Source organism: Myotis nattereri, assembly GCF_964212035.1.
Source record: "Myotis nattereri genome assembly, chromosome: 3".
Classification (NCBI taxonomy): domain Eukaryota; kingdom Metazoa; phylum Chordata; class Mammalia; order Chiroptera; family Vespertilionidae; genus Myotis; species Myotis nattereri.
Genome location: NC_138077.1, coordinates 125,055,567 through 125,083,104, shown reverse-complemented (window position 1 = coordinate 125,083,104; position 27,538 = coordinate 125,055,567). Strand labels below are relative to the sequence as shown.

The 27,538-nt window shown below is 41.6% G+C and overlaps 2 protein-coding genes across 5 annotated transcripts in view; one reads left to right on the top strand and one right to left on the bottom strand.

Moving 5' to 3' along the window:
• The window catches only part of FARS2 (phenylalanyl-tRNA synthetase 2, mitochondrial), a 581,172-nt gene extending 564,719 nt beyond the window's left edge, over nucleotides 1-16,453 (bottom strand). Inside the window, exon 1 of one of the 3 annotated variants that reach the window (XM_081086224.1) lies at nucleotides 15,769-16,453. The gene's annotated coding sequence lies outside the window, so the exon portion shown is untranslated. The remainder of the gene's footprint in view (nucleotides 1-15,768) is intronic. The other 2 variants (XM_081086225.1, XM_081086226.1) reach the window with 2 other exon arrangements.
• The window catches only part of LYRM4 (LYR motif containing 4), a 132,105-nt gene continuing 120,786 nt past the window's right edge, over nucleotides 16,220-27,538 (top strand). Inside the window, exons 1-2 of one of the 2 annotated variants that reach the window (XM_081086228.1) lie at nucleotides 16,220-16,506; nucleotides 16,793-16,871. In XM_081086228.1, coding sequence (XP_080942354.1) covers nucleotides 16,831-16,871 — 41 coding nt within the window. In that variant the 5' untranslated portion in view covers nucleotides 16,220-16,506; nucleotides 16,793-16,830. Of the gene's footprint in view, nucleotides 16,507-16,634; nucleotides 16,872-27,538 lie in introns of those variants that run through there. The other variant, XM_081086227.1, reaches the window with a different exon arrangement.

The following is a 27,538-nucleotide window of genomic DNA, read 5'->3' as shown; positions in this document are numbered from 1 at the left end:
GTGACAAATCCATATGGGGAAGGTGACGCACTCCCAACTCCACTGGGATAGAAGCTACAGTGCTTCCCAGACCTTATCCTATGTATCTCTCCACCTGCTGTTCATGTGCATCCTTTATCATACGTATCCTTTAATAAACTGGTAAATGTGTTTCACTGAGTTCCGTGAGTCACTCTGACAAATTATTCAAGCAGTGAGGGCATGAGGAGAGGAACCTCCAACTTGTAGCCAAATCAGACAGTTGTGGGTAACGTAGGGACCTACTAATTGTAAGTAGCATCTGAATGGGAGACAGTCTGATGAAGTTTGAGGCTATCTCAGGGTATATAATGCTTGAATTCAGTTGAATTTTGGGACACTCAGCAGGTATTGCAGTGAATTGCTTGGTGGAGGAGGAAAACCTCAAACATCTGATGACCAGAAGTGAAGTGTTCTGTGTGAATGCTAAAGGAGACATACAGGAAAGAAACGCACAGTATGGAATAACTGTGGGTTTTGTTCTTACGAAGACAGACTGTCCTTCAAAGAGATCAATTAACTTCACAAAACTCAGTATTGTATTATCTTGAGACAGTGTCAAAGTGTTCTGCAAATGATTAGCTGTGTTGTTGTTTTTTAAACAAAATGTCAGTATTGAGAATCCTAAATGTTTTCTGTAAACAACCAACTGATCTGGACAAACAAGATGGCAGCTATTATTACCCATTCAAAGAAATCAATCAATACTTCAAGTCTGTCTTTAGAAGAATTACTGAAAAGAGACATTTATAAAGTACCCGAAAAGCTCTGGGAAGAGAAAATTACCTCTAAATAAATAATAGTTATCATTATCATTGCATGTAGCCAGTCTGATTAAGAAATCATTATAAATTACACAGATAACATAAAAAGAATATTCCTAAAATTTATCACTAACTAGTAAGTAAAAGAATGAAGGTAATCTTTAGAAAATATTACCATATACCACATTGTAAAAGAATTGCCATGCTGGTGAGGGTTTGTACTAAGAAAATATGGTTTCTTTAATTTAGAAGACGAAGAATTAAATGTGGAAGTAAAAAAGATCCTCCAGCCCAGCCTGTGTGACTCAGTTGGTTTAGCATCAACCTGTGCACCAAAAGGTTGCCAGTTCGATTCCGGTCAGGGACCATACCTGGGTTCATTCTCCAGCCAGGGCACGTACGGCAGGCAATTAATCAATATCTCTCTCCCTCTCCCTCTCAGAATTTCCTCCAGTGACAAAAAAAATCCTCCAAAACTAAGTGACATTAGATACACTTTACAAAAAATCAATTGTCAATCTCATTGTTATTGCCTACAAGTAAGGGAACTGTTAGTCTCCAATCTATAAAGCTTTCTTTCTCAGAGAACATATTTTCTTAAATAAATTTGAAAAGATCTTCCACAGAAGTATGAGAAAATCCTCTAAGACAGTGGTTCTCAACCTTGGCTGCAGATTAGAATCACCTGGGAATCTTTTTAAAATCCTGATTTCTGGGCCTCATCCTCCAGAAATTCTGTTTCATTGTTATGGGGTGGAGCCACAACATTAGTAACAAAGAAACAGAATTTCCGGAGGATGAGGCCCAGAAATCAGGATTTTAAAGAGATTCCCAGGTGATCCTAATGTGCAGCCAAGTTTGAGAACCACTGCTCTAAGAGGATTCTCTCACACACACAATCAGACAACCTTAAAAAAGGCAGTAAGTTGAATCACTCAGTATCACCAACTGAGGTCCAGCTGAAGAGGACTTTTAACAAGAAGGGATAGGTGGAGGGAGGGGATGGCGCAGCCCCCACAGGCAGTGGGCCAAGAGGGAAGAGGAATCTCTCAGGTGTGGGGAGAGAGGGATTTACTCTCTGAGAAGATGGAGGCCCAGACCCCAGGTTGGGCACCCCAGGCTGAAGCACCAGAGCCTAGAACAGCAGCCCATGTAACATCCAGCTGTGAAAGGCAGCAAGACTTCTGGCAGCCAATCAAAAGATAAAGCCACAGGCAGAGTAAGTGGATGCTGCATGGACATGCTCCCAGGAACAAACGAGAATTACAACTAAAATACAGAAAAACTTCCTGAATAATCAACAGAAAACTCGGAGAGAACCTGATACTCGAGAACTGAAAGTAGAGAGCAGCTAGAGACTGGTAGGAGGGGCGCAGGTGTAAAAGGGCTGGCTGGGCATGCACAGACAGCAAGTGAAGTCCCAGAGCAATATCTCAGCAGTGGGGAGTGGCCACTGAGAATTCTGGGGGTATAAACCCCAAGCTGAGGCTCCCAGCAGAGAGCACCAAAACTGAGAAGGGTACCCACATAACATCTGGCTGTGGAAAGCTCTCTGCCAGAAAGTTACAGCTGAAAATTCAGGCACCATCTTAGAGGGCCAATGCACAAAATTCCCTGTGGAGCCACCCACCTTGTGCTCCAGCAGACGGAGGGTGAAGTGGACTGTAGCTGAGAGAGAAGCCAGGACTGGGGCCTCTGAGGATAGAGCTCAGAAGGCAGACACCCCAGTTTCCTAGGCTGAGTCATTCCCTCAGGCAGCGGAGAACATCTTTCCCACATAGACATTTGCCTTGCCTGAGGGGAAGACAATCGACACACCCTATTGGAAAACACCTTGCCCTGAGGACAATTAAGAGATTAAAAGTAACAATTAGCCTCCAGGCAGAAGCAACTGCCTCATCCCATTGAAAAAAAACTTTCACCACACCTGATGACAGTTGCCTGGGGTACAATTCAAGTTGGAACCTTATCAATCTGAAGACAGAGGCATTTTCTGGAGGCTCTGAGTCTTTGCCTGATCTAATTAGTCAGAAACAGCCTTGCACTCTATCCTGCACTAGAGATTGAGAGGTGTAGAGGAGCTACATAATACATAGTCACAAACCCAAACAGCCAGCCAAAATGAGGAGACAAAGAAACAACCCACAAATAAAAGAACTAGAAAATCTCCAGAAGAGAAGATAAATGATCTGATAATGGATTTATTTTGTTTACTGTAAAAAGTAAAAAATAAGAAATAAAGGCCAAGAACAGGAAAATAAATAAATAAATAGTGCTGGGAAAATTTTGATAAATACATAAACATACAACATCTTAACTGAAAATGCCATCAGGGTTCTAGTGATAGCTCTACTACTGTAGACCAAAGGTCTCTTTCATGTGCAAATCAATATAGGTAGCTTGCAAAATCTTGTGTTTCTAATTTAATTCAAGTCACTCTGTTTTGTGCTGAACAAGGCCTGCTACCGAAAAACATAATGAGATATATGCTATGTTATGCTATTATCTGGCCATGTAAAATAAGCAACACAGGTAACCATTCAAACATTTCAGGATCTCTGGCCTCTCCATGAAGAAAATAGTCATTTTCTTCAATGTATTTTATTCCCTCTATAAGTTGTAATATCTACATTGGCTGAAGTCTTTGTACTATTTCCCAAATTATTTGATGTTCCCAATTGAAATACATTTCTTTTTTCCTCCTCTTATTGAGTGTCTAAACCAGGGGTGGGCAAACTTGTTGACTCGAGGGCCACAATGGGTTCTTAAACTGGACCGGAGGGCCGGAACAAAAGCATGGATGGAGTGTTTGTGTGAACTAATATAAATTCAAAGTAAACATCATTACATAAAAGGGTACGGTCTTTTTTTTTTTTTTTTTTTTAGTTTTATTCATTTCAAACGGGCCGGATCCAGCCTGCTAGCCGTAGTTTGCCAACGGCTGGTCTAAACCATTGGAAGCATAAGATAAACAAATATTATATTTGTTTTTAAATAAAGAAGAGATAAATGAAGCAGAGATAAGAAATTTATCTGAAACAGAGTTCAGAGTAATGGTGGTAAAGCTGCTCAACAGCATGAAAAAAGATATAGTAACTATGAAAAAAGAACAATCTGAGATAAAGAATGACATAAGACAAATAACACATTAGAAGGAATACATAGCAGATTAGGGAAAGCTGAGTATCGAATCAGTGAATTAGAAGACAGAGTTGAAAATATCACTCAATCAGAGAACCAAAAGGAAAAAACAATTAAAAAACAAGAAAACAGCTTAGGGCAGCTGTAGGACAAAAATGAAACATAACAATATTAGAATAGCAGGTGTGCCAAAAGAGGCAGAAAGGAGAAAGGAATAGAGAACGTGTTTGAAGAAATAAAGGCAGAAAACTACACTAACCTGGTAAAGGAAAAAGTCACACAAGTTCAGGAGGCACAAAGAACCCCAAGTCAGAAGAACCCAAATAGGCCCAAACCCAGACACATCATAATTAAAATGCCAAAAATTAAAGACAAAGAGAGAATCGTGAAAGCAGCAAGAGAAAAGAAAACTGTTACCTAAAAAGAAGTTCCCATGAGGCTGACTCCTGATTTTCAATCAGAAACATTACAGGCCAGAAGGGAATGGCATGAAGTACTCAAGGTAATGGAAAGCAAGGATCTGGGACCAAGATTACCATATCCAGCAAGCCTATCATTCAAAATAAATGGTCAAATAAAGAGCTTCCTAGACAAAAAAATAAAATAAAAAAATAAAGGAGTACATCAACATCAAGCCAGCATTACCAGAAATGCTAAAGGAACTGCTCTAATGAGAAGAAGAAACAGAGAGAGAAACCTAGCCATACAAAATGGCAATAAGTACCTATCAATAATAACCCTGAACGTAAATGGATTAAATGCTCCAATCATAAGGTGTAGAGTAGCTGAATGGATACAAAAACATGATCCAACTATATGCTTTCTATAAGAGATCCACCTCAAAACAAAAACACATAGAGAATGAGAGTGAAGGGATAGAAAAAAGATTTCCATGCAAATGAAAAAGAAGAAAAACTGGAGTAGCAATACTCCAAGAAAATAGGCTTTAAAAAAAGGCCATCACAAGAGACAACAAAGGTCAGTACATAATACTAAAGGGATCGGTCCAACAAGAGGATATAACCCTGGTAAACATATATACAACCAATATAGGAGCACCTAAATATATAAAAAAGCTTCTATAGAACTTTAATGGAGAAATCAACAACAATACAGTCATGGTAGGGGACTTTAACACCCCTCTGACTGCACTGGATAGATCTTCCAGACAAAAACTTAGCAAGGAAACAAGAGACTCTAAAGGACACATGGGGTCAGATGGATTTACTTGACATTTATAAAACATATCACCCCAACACAGCAGAATATACATTATTCTCAAGTGCACATGAATCATTCACAAAGATAGACCACATGTTAGTATACAAAAAAAGTCTCTACAAGTTCAAGAAGACTAAAACCATATTTCACACCTGTCAGAATGGCTATCATCAACAAGTTAACAAACGACAAGTGCTGGTGAGGATGTGGAGAAAAAGGAACCCTTGTGCACTGTTGGTGGGAATGCAGACTGGAGCAGCCACTATGGAAGACAGTATAGAGTTTCCTCAAAAAATTAAAAATGGAACTCCCATTTGACCCAGTAATCCCACTTCTAGTACCAAATCCCAAGAAATCAGAAACACCAATCAGAAAGGATATATACACCCCTATGTTCATAGCAGCACAATTTACAATAGCTACGATTTGCAAACAGCCTTAGTGCCCATTAGCACAGGATTAAAATCTTTGGTACATCTACACAATGGAATATTGTGCTGCTGTAAAAAAGAAGGAACTCTTACCATTTGCAACAGCATGTTTGAACCTGGAGAGCATTATGCTAAGCGAAATAAGCCAGTCGGAGAAAGATAAATATCACATGATCTCACTCATTTCTGGAAAATAATGAACAACATAAACTGATGAACAAAAACAGAGCCAAATTAAAAAAAATATATTTTAGAATACAATAGAAGTAATCCTGTTATTTGCAGATTTTAAATATTTCCTACAACTTTTGTGATATTATACTATGTTAGTATAGTTTGGGTAATACATTTAAAATCTTTCTTTCTTGAAATATTAATGTCTATTGCAGGTAAATGGCTAATTACTTTGTATCTACAGTCTGGTAAAAGATTTATTTTGTATATTATAAAAAAATAAAAATAAAAAATAGATAAAGCCACAGGGTTTGGTTTGGTTTTGTGTTGTGTTTTAAAATCCAGAACACAGGGTTTTCCCTTACAACTACTTACTTATGTGAGGCTTTGGTGAGGGATGGGCAGTGAGAACTGGAATTGCCTGAGGAGAGGCTGGGTGGGAAACACTGAGGGAAACCTAGAAAGCAGGTGCTAAAAGACCTGCAATCGGTTGTATCCCACCAAATCAAAATAGCCATTTTTCCTGAGAAGTGCAGGCCCTCACTGAAGCCACAGCTTGGGAAAAGACAAATAGCTCCCCTTAGGGAATACACCTCACCCCATCCTCAGGAACCCTGTTTGCCACTTCCTCCATCTCTACACATGCAGAGGAGACAGCAGCAGAGGCCAAGCCTATGGGTTAAAATAGTAGTAGGGATCATCAGTGACTGGATTGGGTGTGGGGCTATGTGCTACACTGTCCCAGGAACCAGATTGATGATCCCTGTCACACTGGAGCTGATAAAAAGTTCCGGTTTCAAGCAGGTCCCCCTGGACCGCTTACAAGGATCTCTGCCCAGCCAAGGACAGGGAAGTATTTTGGGGCACTCTTAGAAGAGTAACTCTGGAATGGAGAAACACACACACTACTTTACCTCACAGGAGACCCAGAGGTCTTATACCCCTATTCCAACAAAAGCCCTTTAGAAACAGACTCTTCAGTGATTAAGACCAAGAACTGGCCAGCATGTGAAGGCAGGAAGGGCAGAGCCTGGGGAACCTGGGAAAGTTAACTAGCCCATTCTTGGGCTCCATGTTGCTAACAAACTGGCCTTAGAGTGCTGCTTGGCATCTCCTGCATGCAGCCAAAGCCTGTGGAGACATATACAAACTGTGGATCCTTTGAAACTTCTAACAGCTTGCTGAGTGCCAAACGTGAACAGATTCTGACAGTGGCTAGGACCAAGGTATCTCTTGACAATTTACAGAATTGGCAGGAAAAACATTCAGCTTCTGTCAACAGAAAAGAAGAATCCTAAGGGGGCTCCCAGGAGGCACTAAGCTTTGATGAAACAAACACAAATTCACTTTTTGTTGTTGTTGCATTTACTTCATTTTCCTTTTTTATTGTTTTATTATCTTTGTCTCTCTCTTTTTTCTTTCATAGCTCTAGCTTTTTTCTTTTCATTTCTTACTCTATTTTTTATTTTCTCCTGCATTTTAGTCATTTGGCTCCTATGTATTGTCTTTCTGCTTTCTTTTTCATATATTTATTTTTTCCTCTCTTCTTTTCTACCATTTTCGTTCCCTTATTCTTTTTTTGTTTGTTGTTAATCCTTTTTTGTTGTTGTTGTTAATCGGGGATATTTTTCCATTGATTTTTTTCAAAAGAGTGGAAGGAAGGGGGAGAGAAACATCAATGTGAGAGAGACACATTGATTGGCTGCCTCCTGCATGTGCCCTGGGCAGGGCCAGGATCGAGCCTGCAACCTAGGTACATTCCCAGAATCAAACCCAGGACACTTCAGTCTGCAGTCTGATGCTCTTAGCCAAACCAGCTAGGGCCCTTCCCCTATCCTTTATTGTTATTTTCTTTCTTTCCCCTCTGCCCTTTCATATTCCTTTTTCTTCCCACTATTTTTCTCTTCTTGTATTTATTTTATTTTATTTTATTTTATTTTATTTTATTTTATTTTATTTTATTTTATCATTCTTGTTCTCTTTTCTTTTGTGGTTGCTTTTGTTGTTGTTGTTGGGGTTTTTGTATGTTTGTGTGTTTTCTTTTGTTCTATTAGAACCTGAGCAACAGCTTATACAATGTGGTGGGGGGTGAGCCTCAAAGTCAGCCAGCCTGAAAGGAGATCCCACCAATAAATGGAACACCAATCAAGACCCAATAACACTAGGAGAGTCCAAGTAACCCACATTCCTAAAGCATCCACCTCAGGAGATTAAAGGGACTGCACCACTGGGAAATGGTACACTTACTACATAAAGCCACCCCCATGAAGGCTTGAAGGCATAAGTTAATCTTATACATTAAAATAAATATAAAGAAACAGCAAAAATTGGGAGACAAAGAAACAACACCCAAATGAAAGAAAAGGAGGAAACTCCAGAAAAAGAACTAAATGAAATGGAGGCAAGCAATTTATCAGATACAGAATTTAAAGCAATAAGGATACTCAAGGAACTAAGTAAGAATTACTAGGAACATAGTGGGAACTACAACAGCATGAAATAAATAGGAACCATGAATATGAACCAGTTGGGAAAAAAAGAATAATGTATATGACATCAATAATACACTGGAAGGGACTGGCTGGTGTGGCTCAGATGATTGACTATTGTTCCATGCACCAGAGGTCACTGGTTCACTAACTAGTCAGGGCACACGCCTGGGTGGCGGTCTTAATACCCAATAGGGGACATGCAGAAGGTAGCCAATTCATGTTTCTATCTCTCTCACCCTCTCCATTCCTGTCTCTAAAATCAGTAAAAACATTAAAAACAGAAAAAGAATACATTGGAAGGAATCAAAAGTAGACTGAACAAAGCAGAGGACTGAATCAGTGATTTGGAAGACAAGGTCCAAAAATAATATAACACCCAATTAGAGCACCAAAAAAAAAAAAAAATACAAAAGCAAGCGAATAGTTGCAGGGAACTTTGGGACAAATTGAGACATAACAATATCCACACCATATGGGTACTAGAAGGAGAAGAAAACGAGTAAGGAATTAAGAAGCTGTTTAAAGAAATAATGACAGAAAACTTCGCTACCCTGGTGAGGGAAAAGCAATATCAGGAAGCACAGAGAGTTCCAATCAAGGTGAACCCAAAGAGACCAACTCCAAGACATATGATAATTAATATGACAAATGTTAAAAACAAAGAAAGAATCTTAAAGGCAGTGAGAGAGAGACTGAAAGTTACCTACAGGGAAGTACCCATTAAACTGTCAGCTGAGCCCAGCCAGTGCGACTTAATGGTTGAGCATCGACCTATGAAGCAGGAGGTCACAGGTTGGATTCCCAGTCAGGGCACATGCCTAGGTTGCGGGCTCAATCCCCCGTGTAGAGTGTGCAGGAGGCAGCCAATCAATGATTCTCTTTCATCACTGATGTTTCTATTTCTCTCCCCTTCTCCTTTCCTCTCTGAAATCAATAATAATACACTTTTTAAAAAACTTTGCTGATTTCTTAAAAGAAACACTTCAAGCTAGAAGAACTTGGAATGAAGTATTCAAAGTAATGAAAAGCAAGGAACTGAACTAAAGACTACTCTATCCAGCAAGGCTATCATTTAATATTGAAGGCAAAATAAAGAGTGTCCCAGACCAAAAAAAAGGCCAAAGAAGTACATTATCACCAAACCAGCATTGTAATAAATGTTAAAGGGACGGCTTTAAGAAGAAGAAAAAGAGAGAAAGGAACATAGGTATAAAGGGGGGAAATGGCAATAAATAATTACCTATCAATAATGACCTTAAATGTAAATGACTAAATGCTCCAATCAAAAGACATAAAAATCAACATTTGAAATTCTCTGAATATTTATAATAGTTCCTATACAAACCAGTTAGCTTTAAATAAATTATAACCCAACTAAATTAAAATTCTAATGTGACTAAAATTTACCTGCTAGTCAATAAAATATAATAAACTAGATTCCTGAAGCTGGCACTGAAGAACCTCTGTGTAAGTGTAGCATAGCTAAACAGAACACCTTCTGGGCTAATGCCTACTACCCCCATTGCTTCCTAGCTGTATAACTCTGGCTAAATAACATAATCTCTCAGTTTCCTGTCCCTTAAATGAAGGTAACAGCCTTCCCATCAGGTCTCCAAAGGATTAACTGAGACCATATAAGGCCTCAGCTGGTGTCTACCAACTGTATCTCCCAAATTCACCCTCACGTATTCTCCTGCTCTAGTTAAGGCCCTCCATGTTCCCTAGGCCAGTGGTCAGCAAACTCATTAGTCAACAGAGCCAAATATCAACAGTACAACGACTGAAATTTCTTTTGAGAGCCAAATTTTTTAAACTTAAACTATATAGGTAGGTACATTGTTATTAACTTAATTAGGGTACTCCTAAGGCTTAGAAGAGCCACACTCAAGGGGCCAAAGAGCCGCAGTTTGCCGACCACAGCCCTAGGCCAAGGTTATGTTTTCCCTAGATCTTACTTAGGCCCTCTCCCCTTTACCCTTTCCAAGGGTAAATCTTCCTGCAAGTAGCCATCTTACCAACACACCCCCACATCCAAATCCTACAATTCCCTTCAAGGCTCAGCTCAAGCCTAACCTTCTCAAGGCCACTATCAAAACTACCTCTCCCATAAAGCCCCCTAATTCCCACAGATCAATGTTACTCTATCCTGGCTTCCTTCAATCCCCTGGAGACTTGAAAAAATAAATTTTTCTGAAGGCTGAATCTTAGCCATGCTTTGTTGGTCTGAGGTGTGGCCCAGGAATCAGCCACAGAAATGACTTCCACAGGCTCTCCACCAGTATTTCCCTTGCAGAACTTTGTACTATCCCACATTTTAATTACATAAAAATTGTATTTAAACTATAAACTCCTGGAAAACAGGAGGAGTATTTGATTTATATCTTCAAGAATCCACAAGAACAGTGACTTGAACCACCAGACTGGTCAACTATCTACTGAATGTGAAGGTAAAGAAACAGAATTTCAGTACTCCTTGAATATATGAATCAAAAATATGGTTTGAAACAAAAGCCTACCAAGACCTAAAAAACTAATCTATATTTCAGTATTAAGTTCTACTTGGCTTATGTGAACTAGTCAATGTATAAGAAATGACACATCCCCAAAATAGAGGAAACATCTATATGTATATTAAGCCAAGCGGCCAGAACGATCGGAGATCAGAACCAGAACCACAGGTCACTATGACAGGTACTGCGGCCGACCAATCGACATGATCGGGGGTGGGGCCAGCTGGCCAACCTCCCACGTCCCCGGACCCCACCCATGTATGAATTCGTGCACCCGGCCTCTAGTTACTAAAATAAAATATGTACAGGGCTAATCATATCTGTGGTCTCCCCACAAGTCCAACTGCTTAAAGTTCCCTGAATAGATCATGCTCCCTTATGCACCCATGTTTTGAATGTACACTATAATCTGTAATGTACATTATTCATCTGGGTCTTAAAACTCATTGTGAAAATATCTTCTATGATGGAAATCCTTCCCTTAAGTCAAAGTCCTAGTTTAATGTCCCTTATTTATACTCCCCTAACACTTGGCAATATTACCCAATGAAAGCATCTGTCAAAAATAATTACTGTGCTTATCCCTATTGATTTCTTGGAGGAGAAGAAGACTCCCATTATTGTAACTCCATCATCTTGTATAATGTATGGCACTTAGGAAGTGTTCAAGAAATGTTGAATGAATGAATAAATGAATGAGAAAAGGACTTCAGTTTGTTCATCTGTAAAATATGAGTGAGCTGATGTTCAAGGTCTCTTCCAGCTTCTATTCTACTAGAATGAAAAACCTAATAAAATCAAATGACGATTACGTATAATACAGACTTGGATCCATGTTTGGAGTGGATCATTTCTAAATCATAATATCACAAGTTGTTGATGTATACAAGATTTTCTTTACATATGATTTTAATATTTAAGCCTAAAGACCGTAAATTGCTGTTAAATTTACATTGCTTATTATGGTTGGAGAAATTTCTCTTCAAAAAGCATTAAATGCCCTAGCTGGTTTGGCTCAGTGGATAGAGTGTTGACCTGTGGACTGAAAGGTCCCGGGTTTGATTCCAGTCAAGGGCACATGCCCAGGTTGCGGGCTCAATCCCCAGTAGGGGTCGTGCAAGAGGCAGGTGATCAATGATTCTCTCATCAGTGATGCTTCTCTCTCTCTCCCCACCCCTTTCCTTCCTTTCTGAAATCAATAAAAATATATTTAAAAAATAAAATAAAGCCATTAAATGCTCATTAGTAATACTAATTTTAACACAAGGCAATATATCGTTTTACATAGGTAGGTAAAGAACTACAGATATTTCATAACTAAGGATAGGTGAATATTAAGAAAATATTTACATTTTGGGGGCCTAAATGGTAGTAAATGGATCATTACCCAAAAGACTACTCAGCGCACAATAAATGTGTATTAAAAGACATATGTAAGTTCCATGCAGCTTCTGGCCCAATTCCACATACAATCTCCAAAAAGAGCTATTCTGCAATGAAGATGTATAAAAGGAGAGATTTGGCTTTATAATGTGATTATTTTTATTAGTCTTTCAAGGCAATGGTATGTAATCTATGGTAAATTATTTCAAATAAAAGTATTTTTGTGAGGACTTAGCTTACAATCAACTGGGAAGCTATCACATTCCTAACCTTGTACCAAGAGGTGATCAGGCCAACCAAACAAAGTAAACTTTATGTATTTTTTTTGAAAGTTTTTATTTGAATACAACAAAATTAAAGTCATTTATATACATTAATTGTGCATGCTAAGAATTGAATTACTTGATAATTACACATAAAAAATTGTATACAATAACTATTCCAACATCATTTTCTAGGTGAAAGCAAAATACAATAAAAGGATGCAATCCCCACTGTTTTCAAACAAGGCAAAATAATTTTCAAGTTTTTTCTTCGAACTTTGATAGCTTTCTATTTTTAACTTGCAATGATGTTGCAGTTTTCCCAGGTGTTGCATAGTATTTAATATCATCAGCATTCAACACTGTATCATATTAAGAGAAAACTGCTCTGGATCGTATGCTATAATACAGTAATTTGCAATTCCCTTAGTCTTAAATTCTTTAAGTAATGCCAACGTACAAACTCAAAATATTAAAAGCCCTTTCAACAAAACCTAAGGAAAGACTTGCCCAATGACCTGGTCAACCTGCAAGTGTGACAGAAGTTCAACTACCCTGTAAAAAAATCTTATTTTGAGATTCACAGATGTATGAGACCCTTAAAAATCGAAATAGCAAGCTTAAAGGGATTTCAATAAAAGTATTTTCTCTTCCATGCTTTTTTTAAAAATACCACTGCATTCTAACGAGTAATATAACAAGTATATGTGGTAAATCTGGTAAGGTCAGAGAAGTGTCTCTTGCCCTTAAAGTTCCTGAAAATTCAAGGATGTATTGACATAAACTAAGCGTCATTTTGTTACAAGATTCCAGGGCAGGAGGAATAGGGAAACTGAGACAGGAAAGTTAAAACAAGGCCAAACAGCGTGGGCAATTTGCAGCCAGCTTGTAACAAGCCATTACCTTCCCCAACCAAGGATACTTGAGAGTAAATGGTTAAAAACCACCCTAAGGAAAGAAATGCAGAAAGGAAAGTGGGGGGGTGGGGGGGAGGTAGGGGAAAGGAAAAAGGGAAGTTTTACTCCCTAAGCAGAGATGACAACAGTCTCAAGGCTTAGCAAGATAAAGTTGCAGGTGCTTCTCATGAATTCTGGGAAGGCCATGACAAAGTAAAAAGGGACCTTGAGAATTAATATGTACCAAGAAATTCATCAGAGGAATTTTGAGACCTATAGACAGGAGGGTATACTAGGTGTACCAGTTAATAATGCGGATTTTTTTCAATAGATGGAGTTACACATACGTTGATATATATGTGATTTGATATGTATGCTATTTTGTTGTATTGACAGCAAGCTTCAAAACTTCATATGTCAAATTTGCTGAAGGTGTTAATATCATAGCTATTTTTATGCTTAAAAATGTCGAATTTCGTGCCCAAAAAAAGAGCATTAGCGGGAAATTTTAATTCATTACTTTATTTTGAAGAAAAAGTTATCATATACTTCGGGTAGCTTATGGTGAACATGCTCCATCTCAAGATACTGTGCACGCTGGGTTAAATGCTTTAAAAGTGGTGATTTCGATGTGAAAGACAAAGAACGTCCAGGTCAACCGAAAAAGTTTGAAGACCAACAATGACAAGCATTATTGGATGAAGATGCATGTCAATCTCAAAAACAACTTGAAGAAGATTAATCATTGCTCAGCAAACAATTTCTGATCATTTACAAGCAATGGGAAAGATTTTAAAGTAAGGAAAATGGGTGCCACATCAACTGAACAAAAGACAAATGGAAAACCGAAAAGTCATCAGTTAAAATGTTTGCTTCAACGGCATGAAAGTCTCTTTTGCATCGAATTGTGACTGGCAATGAAAAGTGGATTTATTCTGAGAATCCCAAACGCACAAAATCATGGGTTGATCCAGGTCAACCATCAACATCCATTGCAAGGCCAAATCGCTTAGGAAAGAAGACAATGCTCTGCCTTTGGTGGGATCAGGAAGGTGTGGTGTATTATGAGCTTCTAAAACCAGGTGAAACCATTAATACTGATCGCTACCAACAACAAACAATCAATTTGAACCACGCTTTGATCGAGAAACGACCAGAATGGGCCAGAAGACACAGCAAAGTAATTTTGCTTGAAGATAACGCACCACCACACACTTCAAAACAAGTTAAAGACACGTTAAAAGATCTTGCCTGGGAAGTATTAACCCACCCGCCCTATTCACCAGACCTTGCTCCTTCAGATTACCACTTGTTCCGATCAACGGCACACGCACTTTCTGAGCAGCACTTCAAAACCTACAAAGAAGTGGAAAATTGGGTCTCTGAATGGTTTGCCTCAAAACAAGGAAAGTTCTATTGGGACAGTATCCACAAATTACCTGAAAGATGGGGGAAATGTGTAGATAGCGATGGACATTCCTTTGAATAAAGCACTTTTGATGTTTCTCTTGAAATTATCGTGTTTTCCTTAATTACAAAATCCGCATTATTAACGGGTACACCTGGTATAACACCTCTGACCCCCCCCCCCCCACACCTAACTTGCTCTTCACATTAGCTGAGAACCCCTCTGCGCTTCATAAGCCAGATGTATAGATTTGCTTGCTTTGCTTCTTTAATAAAGGTGCATGCTTCAATTGCTTTGATACATTGGCTATTCAGAATGCAGTCAAGGTCTCTGGTATAAACTATTTATATGAGAAGACAAGGATCGAGGTTGGGATCGCCCTCTCCCACTAACTGGGGGGGGGGGGGGGGGGGTGCTGCCCGGAAACACCTCTCTGGTGTCAGTGAGATGTGCCTCTAACAATTTCAAAAGCAGATAAACTTAAAGAGATGAAACAAAACCATAATTCAGTGTTTGGATTAAGATGGATGTTAATGCCAACTTTTTTTTTTTTTTTTACGTACACAGGGGTAGTCCTCATGTATTGGGGGGCAGAAAACTGCTTCTTCTTAACGTTTATTACATAACGGAAGATTGCAAAGACAAGTGCTTTGCAAACACAGTTGCCAAGAACCAGATCACGCCTCCCTTCGCCAAGTCCACCTTCAAGGACCAGAACGACCAACTTCACGCACCACTGTCACATGGCAGTTCGGAAAAGTTGGCGTCTTCCGAAAAGGGCCCCGAGAGAACAGTCGGTCATGAAACGCTTCGAGAGAAAACTTGCTCGGCAACAGAGTTTTGGACCATTCAAGTTCCTTCCCAGATTAATCGCCCACGCCTACAGCCCGACCAACCCGACCTTTGCACACATGTGTTAGATGACAAAACTCTACGGGACTCACGACTCAAAAGCAAAACCCGGGGAGCTCAACCCGTACCCCATAAAGGGGGGAAATCCAGGGTCAGGTAACCCCCTGCCACACTGCCCACGGAGCACCCCACGCGGCAGCGAGACCGGCACTCACCCACCGCTCGCCGGGAGACGCAGACCTGGGTGTTTAAAGTCTGGAGCGCCGCGGGCCCGCTTACTCTCGTGGGGAAGGCTCTCACACCCCTCTCACAGCTCCCGTGGGCAGACGCTGGGCGCTGCCATTTTGACAAAAAGGCGGGCCTTGCGCGGGAGGCCCCTTAGTAGGTAGCCCTGAGCGGCGCCGGAGCTCCAGGGAACCCTGGACCTGTCGCCTCCGCGCCCGCCACGCCATCGTCCAGGCCTGCAGCGAGTGGCCCGCACTCCGGGCCCACGGGGAGAGCGCGACAGTACCAAAGGCCCTGGAAATCCCGCACGGCCTCTCAGGCAGGGCCGAGGACAGCCCCAGCGGGAGGGGCGGGGCGTCCGCAGCCTGGGGCAGGGCGTCCGCGCCGGAGGCGGAGCGTCGGCAAGGCACGCGCTCGGTTACCCGGGCAACGCGGCCTGACGTCCGGCGAAGGTGCCACCGGGCACTTCACAGCGAAACATTTTATCCCCTTCCTGACCCCAAGTCAGTGTCCTCTCCATGACCCCCCGTGGCTCGAGAAGGCTTTCTCTGGCCCTCTGCACGCCCTCCGTACTCGAGCGCCGACCTCCGTCCCGAGGAGCGTGGCTCGGTGCACAAGCGGCCCCCCAGGTTCCACCCCAGGCCCTAGCTCTGGCTCCTAGGCCGCCCCTTCTGCTCCCCCCGCCCCTCAGCCCGCTCCCAGCGTCGCTACAAGCCGGAGCCTTCCAGGTGGGGCGGGCGAGCAGGAACGCCTTCCCCGAGGGCGCCACCCCCTTAGCTGCCCGAAGCCCGCCTGCGCCCGCCTCCGGTGTTCCGAGCGACGCCGGGCTCGGTCCGCTGCGGCCCGAGGCGGCGGTGCTGCTCGCCCAGGCAGAGGCCCGGCCGGCCGGCGTAACCAAACCAAACTGCGTTTGAGGTCGTGGGTGGTTTTGCATAGGCTGACATTTTGCGATTGGGTTAAAATCGGGACCTCTGCGAAGAGGACCCACTTATTTTTTTCTTTCCAAAATGGCAGCCTCCAGCCGCGCACGAGTGTTAGATCTGTACCGAGCGATGCTGAGAGAGAGCAAGCAATTCAGCGCCTACAATTACAGGTGACCCGACGGGCGGCCGGGGCCGGGAGGTCCGGGTGGGCTCCCGGGGAAGGTCGGGCGCGGGGAGCCTCTGTCCCGCGCCGGCACCTCGGAACCATGACGGCAAGGCTCTGCCGCCGATGAGGGTTCCCCTGCTGCGAGCGGGCCCCCTGGATCCTCGCGGGGACTTGCCCTGCATTGTGTCTGTGAAGATAGATCTTGTGACGTTTGCCCCCGAGCGGATACCGCGGTTCGTGCTCAGGGAGCATGGTTAGTGGTGTGTTTCTGCGTGGGAAGGATGGATGTGAAAGCTGCAAGTGCTTAAGTTAGGACCAGGTTGCATATGTAGAACTTCCCACAGAATTGGAAGAGTTGACAGAAGTGACCTGTCAGTAGCACATGGGCACAAGCTGAAGGCTCACTCTACCCATTCCTTGCATTTCCTATTTCTTAATTAGCCCTTTTAATTGCAAAAATCAAATCCGTTCTTTTTGGCCTAATTGGTGGCAACGGGTGGGAGGAGACACAAGTAGCAATTTTTATCTATCTATCTATTTATCTATATATGTATATATGTGTATATATATATGTATATATATATAACCTACATATATAAAAGGCTAATATGCTAACCGTCCCTCCACCTGTCCCACCGGGTCTATGACGCACACTGACCACCAGGGGACAGACGCTCAAGGTAGGAGCTGCTGTGACATGCCCTGGCCATTTACAGAGAAACAGCACTGCAACCTAGAGCCCACAAAGCAACACTCAGCTTCACCCAAGTGGAGCCACCACCCCAGAGCTACAGCCCACCAAATCGCAGCCCACTCTGCCATGACCACCCACACCGCCCCCCCGCCCCACATGGCGCAAAATGGGGCCCACAGCCCAGCCCTGAAACTGAAGCGGTGGCTGGGGGCACCGAGAAATGACATCACAAGCAACACCTGGCTTCCTCTTCCTAGTGACTATCCTCCTTGCAGTTTCTTCAGCCCAGAAACACGACTTGCTTTATAGCCAAGTGGAAACATTTTACACTGTAAATAAATGTCTGTGGCCAAAACCGGTTTGGCTCAGTGGATAGAGCATCGGCCTGCGGACTGAAAGGTCCCAGGTTCGATTCTGGTCAAGGGCATTTACCTGGGTTGCGGGCACATCCCCAGTAGGAGATGTGCAGGAGGCGGCTGATTGATGTTTCTCTCTCATCGATGTTTCTAACTCTCTATCTCTCTCCCTTCCTCTCTGTAAAAAATCAATAAAATATATTTTAAAAAAATTAAAAAAAATAAATGCCTGTGAAGCATTTTCCCATGCTTCATCTCATTTGCTCCTCACCGAAGTCCTGGAGTAGGTAAATATGAGACTTGGTGGAATCCTATTTTCTTTTCATTAGCTGGAAAAAGGACACTTAGAAAGCTTAGAAACTTGACTCCACTAAAAAGAAGTAAGAAATGGAGGACCTTAAAAATGACTTTAGGTTTTCTCACTGTGCAGAATATAGTCAAACACTGCTGCAGTTAAATATTTTTTTTAAATATATTTTTTTATTGATTTCGGAAAGGAAGGGAGGAGAGAGAGCTAGAAACATCAATGAGCTAGAGAGAATCATTGATTGGCTACCTCCTGCATGCCCCCCACTGGGGATCAAGCCTGCAACCCAGGCATATGCCCTTGGCCGGAATCGAACCTGGGACCCTTCAATCCGCAGGCTGACGGTGTATCCACTGAGCCAAGCTGGCCAGGGCTGCAGTTAAATATTTTGTCCTTTGTTCTCCCTGCGTGATCTACAATAATAATCTGCTTCATGTTGATATTTACTGCTGTGTTGCTGACAGTTATCTGAAAGAGAAGTTGGGATGCTTCACTGGACTGGAATAAGTTTAAGTCAGAAAGCAGGTCTAATTAAGCAAGCTTATCTATACGTATAAAGCTCTCACTGGTGCCAGTCACACACATGTGTTTCCTTCTGTCATTGTCGATCATGAATTTGGTTGACACTTCTATTATAGAAAAAGGGCAAATAGCAATATTAAAATATTTCTTCTAAGTAATTACTTCAGGTGCTGAAATGTTTATCATGGCCTCTCCAGATGGAAATCCAGCTTTTAGGATATTAGCAGAAACAGGAGAGTGAGAGTTTAAACTTTTACATCCTTAATGTAGCACACAACTTTTTCCTTGTCTGCCCCACTCTCCTATTTGCTCTTGAGTCCCTTATCCTTACTCTTCACTTTCTATACCTTTTGTGAACTTCAAGGCTTCAGCTTTCCAATCTGCGTCCTTGTAACTTCTGACTCACCACTGCTGTGTCTATTTTACAGATATTTTTCTCTCTGAATGCTATTAGATTCGGTGTCTTCTAGTAACTACCAGATCCTCTTTGCATTTGAAATTAATTCCCAAAGCAAGTACCTGATAAGACCAGTTCATTAAATTACACCATGTCTTACTCTTGGTGATTGGCCAGCCTGTGGATTGGGTTCCTAAGAGCAAAGCCTACCCCAAGAACAGACCTGGTTAGGTAGCTCACGCACGCGCGCACACACACACACACACACACACACACACACACCTTCTGTTTGAGCTGTCAGGCCCTGTGATTGATAGATCAGTACAACTTTGGCTAGCCAATGGAACACTGAACCTCTCAAGCAGTAACTAATTTTTAGATACCTGCATGGAAAGGGAATTCAGCCTATAAATTTGCAAACAGTAAGTCACACTGGTGACATTATATCTACCGGGTCAAATAGTTAAAAAGAAACGTTGTGGCCCTGGCTGGTGTGCTCAGTGACTAGAGTGAAGGGTCTCAGATTCGCTTACTGGTCAAAGAAAAATACCTAGGTTGCACATTCGATGCCCAGTCGCATGCATGCAAGGAGGCAGCCATTGATGTGTCTCTCTCACATCAGTGTCTCTCTATTTCTCTTTCCCTCACTCCTTCCCCCCCCCCCTTTCCACTATCTCTAAAAATCATGGGAAAAAAGATCCTCGGGTAAGGATTAACAAAACAAAAAAGAACAAAACCAGAAGATGACACTGGTCAAAGGCATGAAGTAGCATAGTATGCTCAGATCATGACAAAGACTCTAGCAGCTAGAGAGTAAAGTGTGATTCAGGGGGTGACAGAAGATGAGAGTCTGGTTGGAAAGGGTCATGTATTTGACGGCCAAAGGGCCATGCTAAGGAACCTGACTTTATTCTTAGTTAACTAACAACAGTCAATAAAAAGCTTTAAGCCATATAGTGGCATGGACAAATTTGTACTTTTGGTAAGTCACTTTGGCAGCAATAAAGAAGATAATTTTGAGGGCTAGATACAAGGATACCAAATGAGAGTTGGTTATAATAGTACTGAGGAAAGATTAGGGCCCTAATGAGGGCAGGAACAGTGATAGAGAAAAAAAAGACATATTTGATTAATTAGAAAGTAAAATTCTTAGGACTTCAATGATTAGATTGAGGAAAAAGAAGAGAATCCAAGCAGAATCTAGAATGATGTCCAGGCTACCAGTTACGCTGAGGCACAGAGAGTTTAATAGTAAAAGTTGTGCCATTGTCCTAGCTGGTTTGGCTCAGTGGATAGAGCATCGGCCTACAAATCAAAGGGTCCCGGGTTTGATTCCAGTCAAGGGCACATACCTTGGTTGCAGGCTCCTCCCTGGCCCATGCCCTGGTCAGAGCTCCTGCAGGAGGCAACCAATGGATGTGTTTCTCTGTCTTTTCCTCTCTCTTCCACTCTCCCTAAAAATCAGTGGAAAAATATCCTCTGGTGAGGATTAACAAAAAACAAAAAAAAAGTTGTGCCATTAACTGACTTAAGAAATACAGAAATATCTGCTCCTGTGGAGTGAAGACTTTTGAGTTCAATTTTGGGGCATCTTGAGTGAATGTTACCTGGGATGCCCAGAAGAGGTAGTTATTCACAGGAATCTGAAGCTCAGGGCAGCAATCAGGACTGGAGTTGTCTTCACCACTGATTTGCTGTGTGACCCTGGGTGAACCACTTCTCTGTTTTGCAGATTCTTAATCTATAAAATGGAGGTATTAATTTATTTGTCTCATAAAGTGGTAAGATGCCACAGTCTTTTCACACCTAGGGTTCAGGAATCTGGAGAAGGGCTGCGCATAAATGAATAGAGACTAGACATGAAATGTAAATTTGGAAGGCATGGGGGAAAGCCAGGTGGAAACTTAGCTCTAGTGCTAAGCTCCCCGAATCTCCAGACCCATGACTTTTTATTTACTGGAAAACACATTGGCCCTTTAGGAATGCAAACAGGCTTGTCAAAGGTAAAGTTTGGTAAAAAGGAAAAGATTATCAGGTTAGGGGAAATGCCTACAGCTGTTCAGCTGCAGGTAATAATATGCAGATTTTCAGCCCTGCTGAAGCCCAAAGATCCATCAGCCTTCTGATGAACTTGCATAATTATGCCTGCTGGAATTTGCCTCCAGTAGTAAGACTTTAATGATTTAACTCATGTCATATGCTTAGAATTGTGCCTGGCACATAAGTGGAATTTTATAGCATAAGTAGAATTAAATCTTATTATTAGGTGTTATTCCCAGGCAAAGTATTTAGGGCAGTGGTTCTCAACCAGGGCAATTTTATTTGACAGTGTCTAGAGACATTTTTGGCTATTACAACTTGGGTAAGAGGATACTTCTGTCATTTAGTAGTTAGGGATGTTCCTAAGCACAGGGCATTCCTCGTAACACAGAATTGTCTGATCCAAAATGTCTATCATGCCAAGATTGAGAAATCCCATTTTATGGTGAGAAGATTAGTGGGCTTAGGATACTTTTCTAGAGAACATTGAATTGTAAGGTGTTGGCCAAAGAGAACCTCTAATGGAGACCAAGAAGACATAGTATAAGAAAATGCTCTTCAAACTCATTGGTCTCTAATGTCAGTTCTCAGTTCTTGAGTTCAGCAAAGAATCCAGAGCCAATAACTCTAGAATTAGATGAAGTTTATTTAGCATGCAAAGTGAAAGTACACTCGAAGAATGTGTTCCAGGCAGTGCGAAGCCATTTGAGTATTTCCAGCAGACAGCAGATATACCTTTTAGCTAGATCAGCCCCAAAGGAAAAGAAACTAAAGACTGGAGGCCATTTGGGAAGTAATAGCATTAGTTCAGTTGAGTCAAAAGATGGTGAAAGGCTGATTGGAGTAATGGGTGATAGTAATGTAGAGATATATTGAGAAGCAGAATTGCTGGTCTTAGTGATTGGTTAAACATATTGGATTAGAGAGAATGACTCAAACTTAAGTTAGGAGAATATAGTTGGAAGAAGAAAAAAATTGTTCCTAATGAAACATCACATATCAGAGACAGTGCCAACTTGGTAATAAAGAAGACATTTTCTGTGAGACTTTGTGTGCAGTGATGTAGCTCAGGAGAGCACCTGAACATTTCAGGTGCAATTTTAGCACACTCTGACTTTATATGTTAAGTTACTCTGCAGCACTCTTTATATGGTTATTTCACTTTCCTTACTCCAGTTGTATATCTTTCATATATCAATGTTATTAATTTGATAGTTAATGTTCATCAGGTACTGTTGGTGTTCAACAGATACTTGATTGTATCTGTTCTCAGAGTAATTATTTGTTTTAATAGATGGCTGGTACCCTCATTAGTTGTCATTAATACATCTGTTAGCCTTATCTTTATTTACTTATTTTTTTGCCTAGGGTATTTTTTTTCTTTTATTGATTTTAGAGAGAGAGAAAAAATATATTGATGTGAGAAACATCGGTTGCCCTCCATATGTGCCCCGTCCAGGGATAGGACCCACAACTGTGGATGTGCCCTGACCAGGAATGGAACCCAAAACCCTTTGGTGTGCAGGACGACACTCCAACCAACTGAACCACACCAGCCAGGGGTTCTGGGGTAATTTTTAAAGTGTTTTTAGTACTCCTCCTTTGGCGTGGTTTATTTAAAATTACTCATTTGATCAGTTACTTATAATTATGAATATTACTCTGTAGCATGATTATTTATTTAATGCCTTCACACATTTCTTTTTGCCTGTCTGCATTTTGAGAATAAATATAACAATATTTTTCCATATTTAATTATCCCTCCCCTGACCTGATCCCTAAGAGTGATGTTTTAACCAGAAATCATTTCCGTAGGCAGAAGCATCTCTTATCTAAAATCCCCTTGCCCTGGCCAGGTGACTTGGTTGGAGCGTTGTCCTATACACCAAAAGATTGCAGGTTCGAATACCAGTCAGGGCACATACCTAGGTTTCAAGTTTGGTCCCCTTTGGGGGAGTATACGGGAATCAACTGATCAGTGTTTCTCACATTGATGTTTCTCTTTCTCTAAAATCAATTAAAAAAAAAAACATATCCTTGGGTGAGGATTAAAAAACAATAATAATAAAATAAAATCCCCTTTGCCCTTTAGTAAGCACAAAGCAAAATTAATTGAGAAAATTCTTCCTTGTAGCCAGACTGGAGTCAGAAAAAGCCATTGGTCCTTTTCCCTGGTTCAAATGTCTCTTATTCATTCGTTCGACAAATCTTTATTGAGCACTCACAATGTACTAAACATTAGCATTCTGCTTCTTTTCTTTCCAGAATAAGGATGAAAAGATTTCAGTACCACGGTAGATACTAAACTTGTGGAGACATTGAAATAATCACAGCTTTAATTGTTTGTTTTAGCCTGAAACTTGAAACTCTAAGGAAAGGAATTACATGGTGGGAGTGTAACTAAATTAGAGCAGACTCAGGTAAGGCAGCCTTCTGGAAGGGACGTTGCTCACAGGCTCTGCCCTCTTCTGCCCCTAGGATCCTGACTCCAATGTTCAGTCTTAGCACCTGGTTTAGGCAGCTTTCCTTCCTGATATCTGAAAGACTTTTCGCTTGAGACTATAACAGTACACCTAAAGTATATATCATATTTCCCAGGTTTCTGTGGTTGGTCCTTCTTTTTCCCCTCTTCATACTTCCCTGTAATTTTATCACAATCCATGGTTGCAATTGCTCACCTCTATGGGGACTCTCAAGTCTGTTTTCAGTCCAAGCCCCTGATCCAAGCACCAGACACATTACTCACTTTCTTCCTGCAAATCCCCCTCAGAGAACAAATAAGCAACTCACACCATCTAAACCTGCCACAACTAAGCTGGCAACTGGGCATTTGTCCTAGGTGCCTTTCTCCCTTTACCTCACTCCCTGTTCTTTTACACACTCTGCCTGGATACCTCTCAGGCCCATCCACACCTCTTCATCCCCACTGCGTTAGCCTATCCGTGGTCGGCAAACTGCGGCTCGTGAGCCACATGTGGCTCTTTGGCCCCTTGAGTGTGGCTCTTCTATACCTTAGGAGTACCCTAATTAAGTTAATAACAATGTACCTACCCATATAGTTTATGTTTAAAAAATTTGGCTCTCAAATGAAATTTCAATCGTACTGTAGATATTTGGCTCTGTTGACTAATGAGTTTGCCGACCACTGGCCTAGCCTGTTGTTCCCCCTCACCCAGATGGCTGTTTCCCTGTCCTGCTCTCAGTTCCCTCCGTGCTGTATTGTCCTCACCATGAGGTTTCTAAAATGCAGGGAGCTGACTTTCTGAATTGGGCGCCGTGCTAAGTGTAATGTGGGAAGGAACTACAATTTAAAGACCTTGTATGGAGCAGAGCCAAGATTTGAACCCAAAACTTTGACTTCAAAATGTGTGTGCTCTCACCCATCCCCTCCACTCCCTTTGCTTCAAATGCATCAGAGGCTCCACATGGCTTTTAGAATGAAATTCCTTCTTAGTTTCCATGCCACTCTTCATGTTCTGCCTCTTCTCTTCTAATCTACTTTTCATTTTGGCCAAATCAAACTTCTCCCTTTTTCCCATGGCGCTACATGGTTTTAGGCCTTTATGTGATCACACGTTGATTCCTGTGTCTAAAACACTTCCCTCCCTTTATACAGCAAATTTCTAATCATCCTTCAAAACTCAGCTAATAGACCAACTCTTGACAAATTCTCTGAAACCTCCTAACCTCATGCTACTCCCTTATTTAAAAAATAAATTTAAGAAAGATAAAGGAAAAATCTTTAGTTGCTTCTCATTGCTCCCAGGATAAAGTCCAAAATCCTTCCCATGGCCTGCATTTCCTGTAGGGTCAGTTTCCCTGCCTCTATCCTTATCATACCACCTTCCCTTTGGGGGGTATTTTATCATACTGAGCTGTTCTCCACCTCTGTAAATACTTTGCTCACTCATACCCATGTTGTCCCTCTGTTTTAAAGTTCTCCCTTCTCCATTCCTATAGGTCACTCCTCCTTGCTCCCTCACAGAGAGCCCACAAAGGCACTCCCAGCCCTGTGAGTTCCCACAGCCCTGTGGACTTCTCCGTCATGACACTATACCAGTTGTAACTTTACATGTACTTGTGGTTACCTGAGTAGTGTCTCTCCCACTAGTCTGACTGCAGGCTCCATGAGGTCAAGAATGGTGTGTGTTTTTGCACACCATGATCACCCCAGCATCCAGACCAGGCACTAGGGGGTGCACCAGCATGTGAATATATGAACTGTATTTATCATAGCCCTCCCTTGTTTTCCAGAAGCCTGTGTAACATCCTGTCATTTAAATTCTCCCATCACTCTTGCCCCTTTTTCAGTAGACTGTCATCCCCAGTCAATAGGCACCATTTTTGAATCAATTTTGTTTCCTCTGTGATAATACTGTAAAAGCATAAGAAACGTTACAAGAGTGAATGTTGTATGTATGGGTAACTGCTTATTAACAAGCACGACTGAAAAGGTTTTGGAAGATCACCAGGGGTGACCATATTTAGGGCCCAGAGAGTCATATAATTTTTCTTTCTTCCTCTTCACATATCTCTTTTACTGAGAATTTTCAAGGGTCAAAAGAACCAGTGTATAAGATAATATAGAGGAAAGTAAGCCTCTTTCTTTTCATTAATTAAAAATAACCAAAAATGCAAAAAACTACTTGCTTTATAACTGGTACTAGTAACATGTACAGTCATCTACTGGAGATAATATTATTTCCTTAGTAATTAACTTTAGTTCACAGTCACTTGGAAAACTTCACATATTTCAGGCATATAATTACCACAGGGGATTGTTTCCCTGCGTCTTTCTAACCCTAGGGAATAAGAGGGAATGCAGTGTTTATTTTTACTATATCCTCCATTTTTTCTTCTTTAAGAATGGAGGAAAGAGTTATTACCTTTCAGCACAGCCTGCTTTCATTTTGCAGTTCCTTGGTATTTTCATTTGCCAGCTTGAAGACAAAATATTTTTTGTTTTGTTAATCCTCACCTAAAGGTGTTTTCCACTGATTTTTGAGAGAGAGACAGAGTCAGACGGGAATATCAGTTGGTTGCCTCCCGCACACACCTCAACAGGGGCCAGGGATTGATCCTGCAATGCCGGGTTCTCTGCTTATTATCACTCATTCTTGTTAATAAGCAGGGAACCGAACCCACAACCCTCAGGAGTGGGGGCCAGTGCTCTAACCCAGTGGTCGGCAAACCACGGCTCGCGAGCCACATGCGGCTCTTTGGCTCCTTGAGTGTGGCTTTTCCACAAAATACCACCTGCGGGCCTGCACGTACAGTGCGATTGAAACTTCGTGGCCCATGCGCAGAAGTTGTTTTTCGGCCTGGGCGAGTCTATTTTGAAGAAGTGGCGTTAGAAGAAGTGGGGGGTGTCGGTAGGTCGGGCGAGGGGATACGCAGCGCCTGGGGTGGGGGTGGGGGGGACGAGTTGAGTGAGCCAGTCAGCAGTCTCATTGTGCAGTGGTTAGTGCTAGTCACATCCCCAAATCGCGCGCCCGTGACAAAAGATAGATAAAACAAGTATACAAGACGAGTGTGGATGGGAGAGTTGGAAGGGGTCGACCTCAGGGAACTTACCTCAATCAGATTGAGGACGTTTTTAGCAAAGGCCAGCTTAGGAGTACCCTAATTAAGTTAATAACAATGTACCTACCTATATAGTTTAAGTTTAAAAAATTTGGCTCTCAAAAGAAATTTCAGTCGTTGTACTGTTGATATTTGGCTCTGTTGACTAATGAGTTTGCCGACCACTACTCTGACCAGTTAGCAACACCGTCCAGGGCCTGAAGAAAAATTTGTTCAGATATTGGAACCTAAGAAAAGAGAAGCTGATTGATTTCTATTCTGTTCCCTAAGTCTTTGACATGTAAAAGGGAATGGGAACTGTGGACAGCAGCATTGAAACCAACATTCTGTGCAGCCACACAGGTCTCTGGTCCTGAATGTCTGCCTCAGTGATGGAGCAGTGTGGATGAAAGCAATTCAAGGAAAAGGTGGAACACCTGGTCAAGTGTGGAGAGAGCAAATAGACAAACTTAGCAGAATTTTCCCTGGAAGGATTTGCTGTTCCCCTCAAAGAACTTCAGAGTAGAAATCCTGACATATTCATGTATTTGTTTTTTATCTCCCACTGGCTTTGCCTATAGTAGGAACTTAATAGAGTGTAAGCAAACCACAAAATTTTTAAATGAGAGAATTTGCATGTGATTGGTTTGTAATCTGTAAAGGTCTTATAATTTAGGGTAGTGATAGTATGGTTGGGAGTGTTTGAGTTTGTCTTATTTAGGCTGAAATAACCTTATTTTATTAGTTTGCTAAAGATGAAGGGCTTTATTAGAATCTCCAATACAGGTATCTC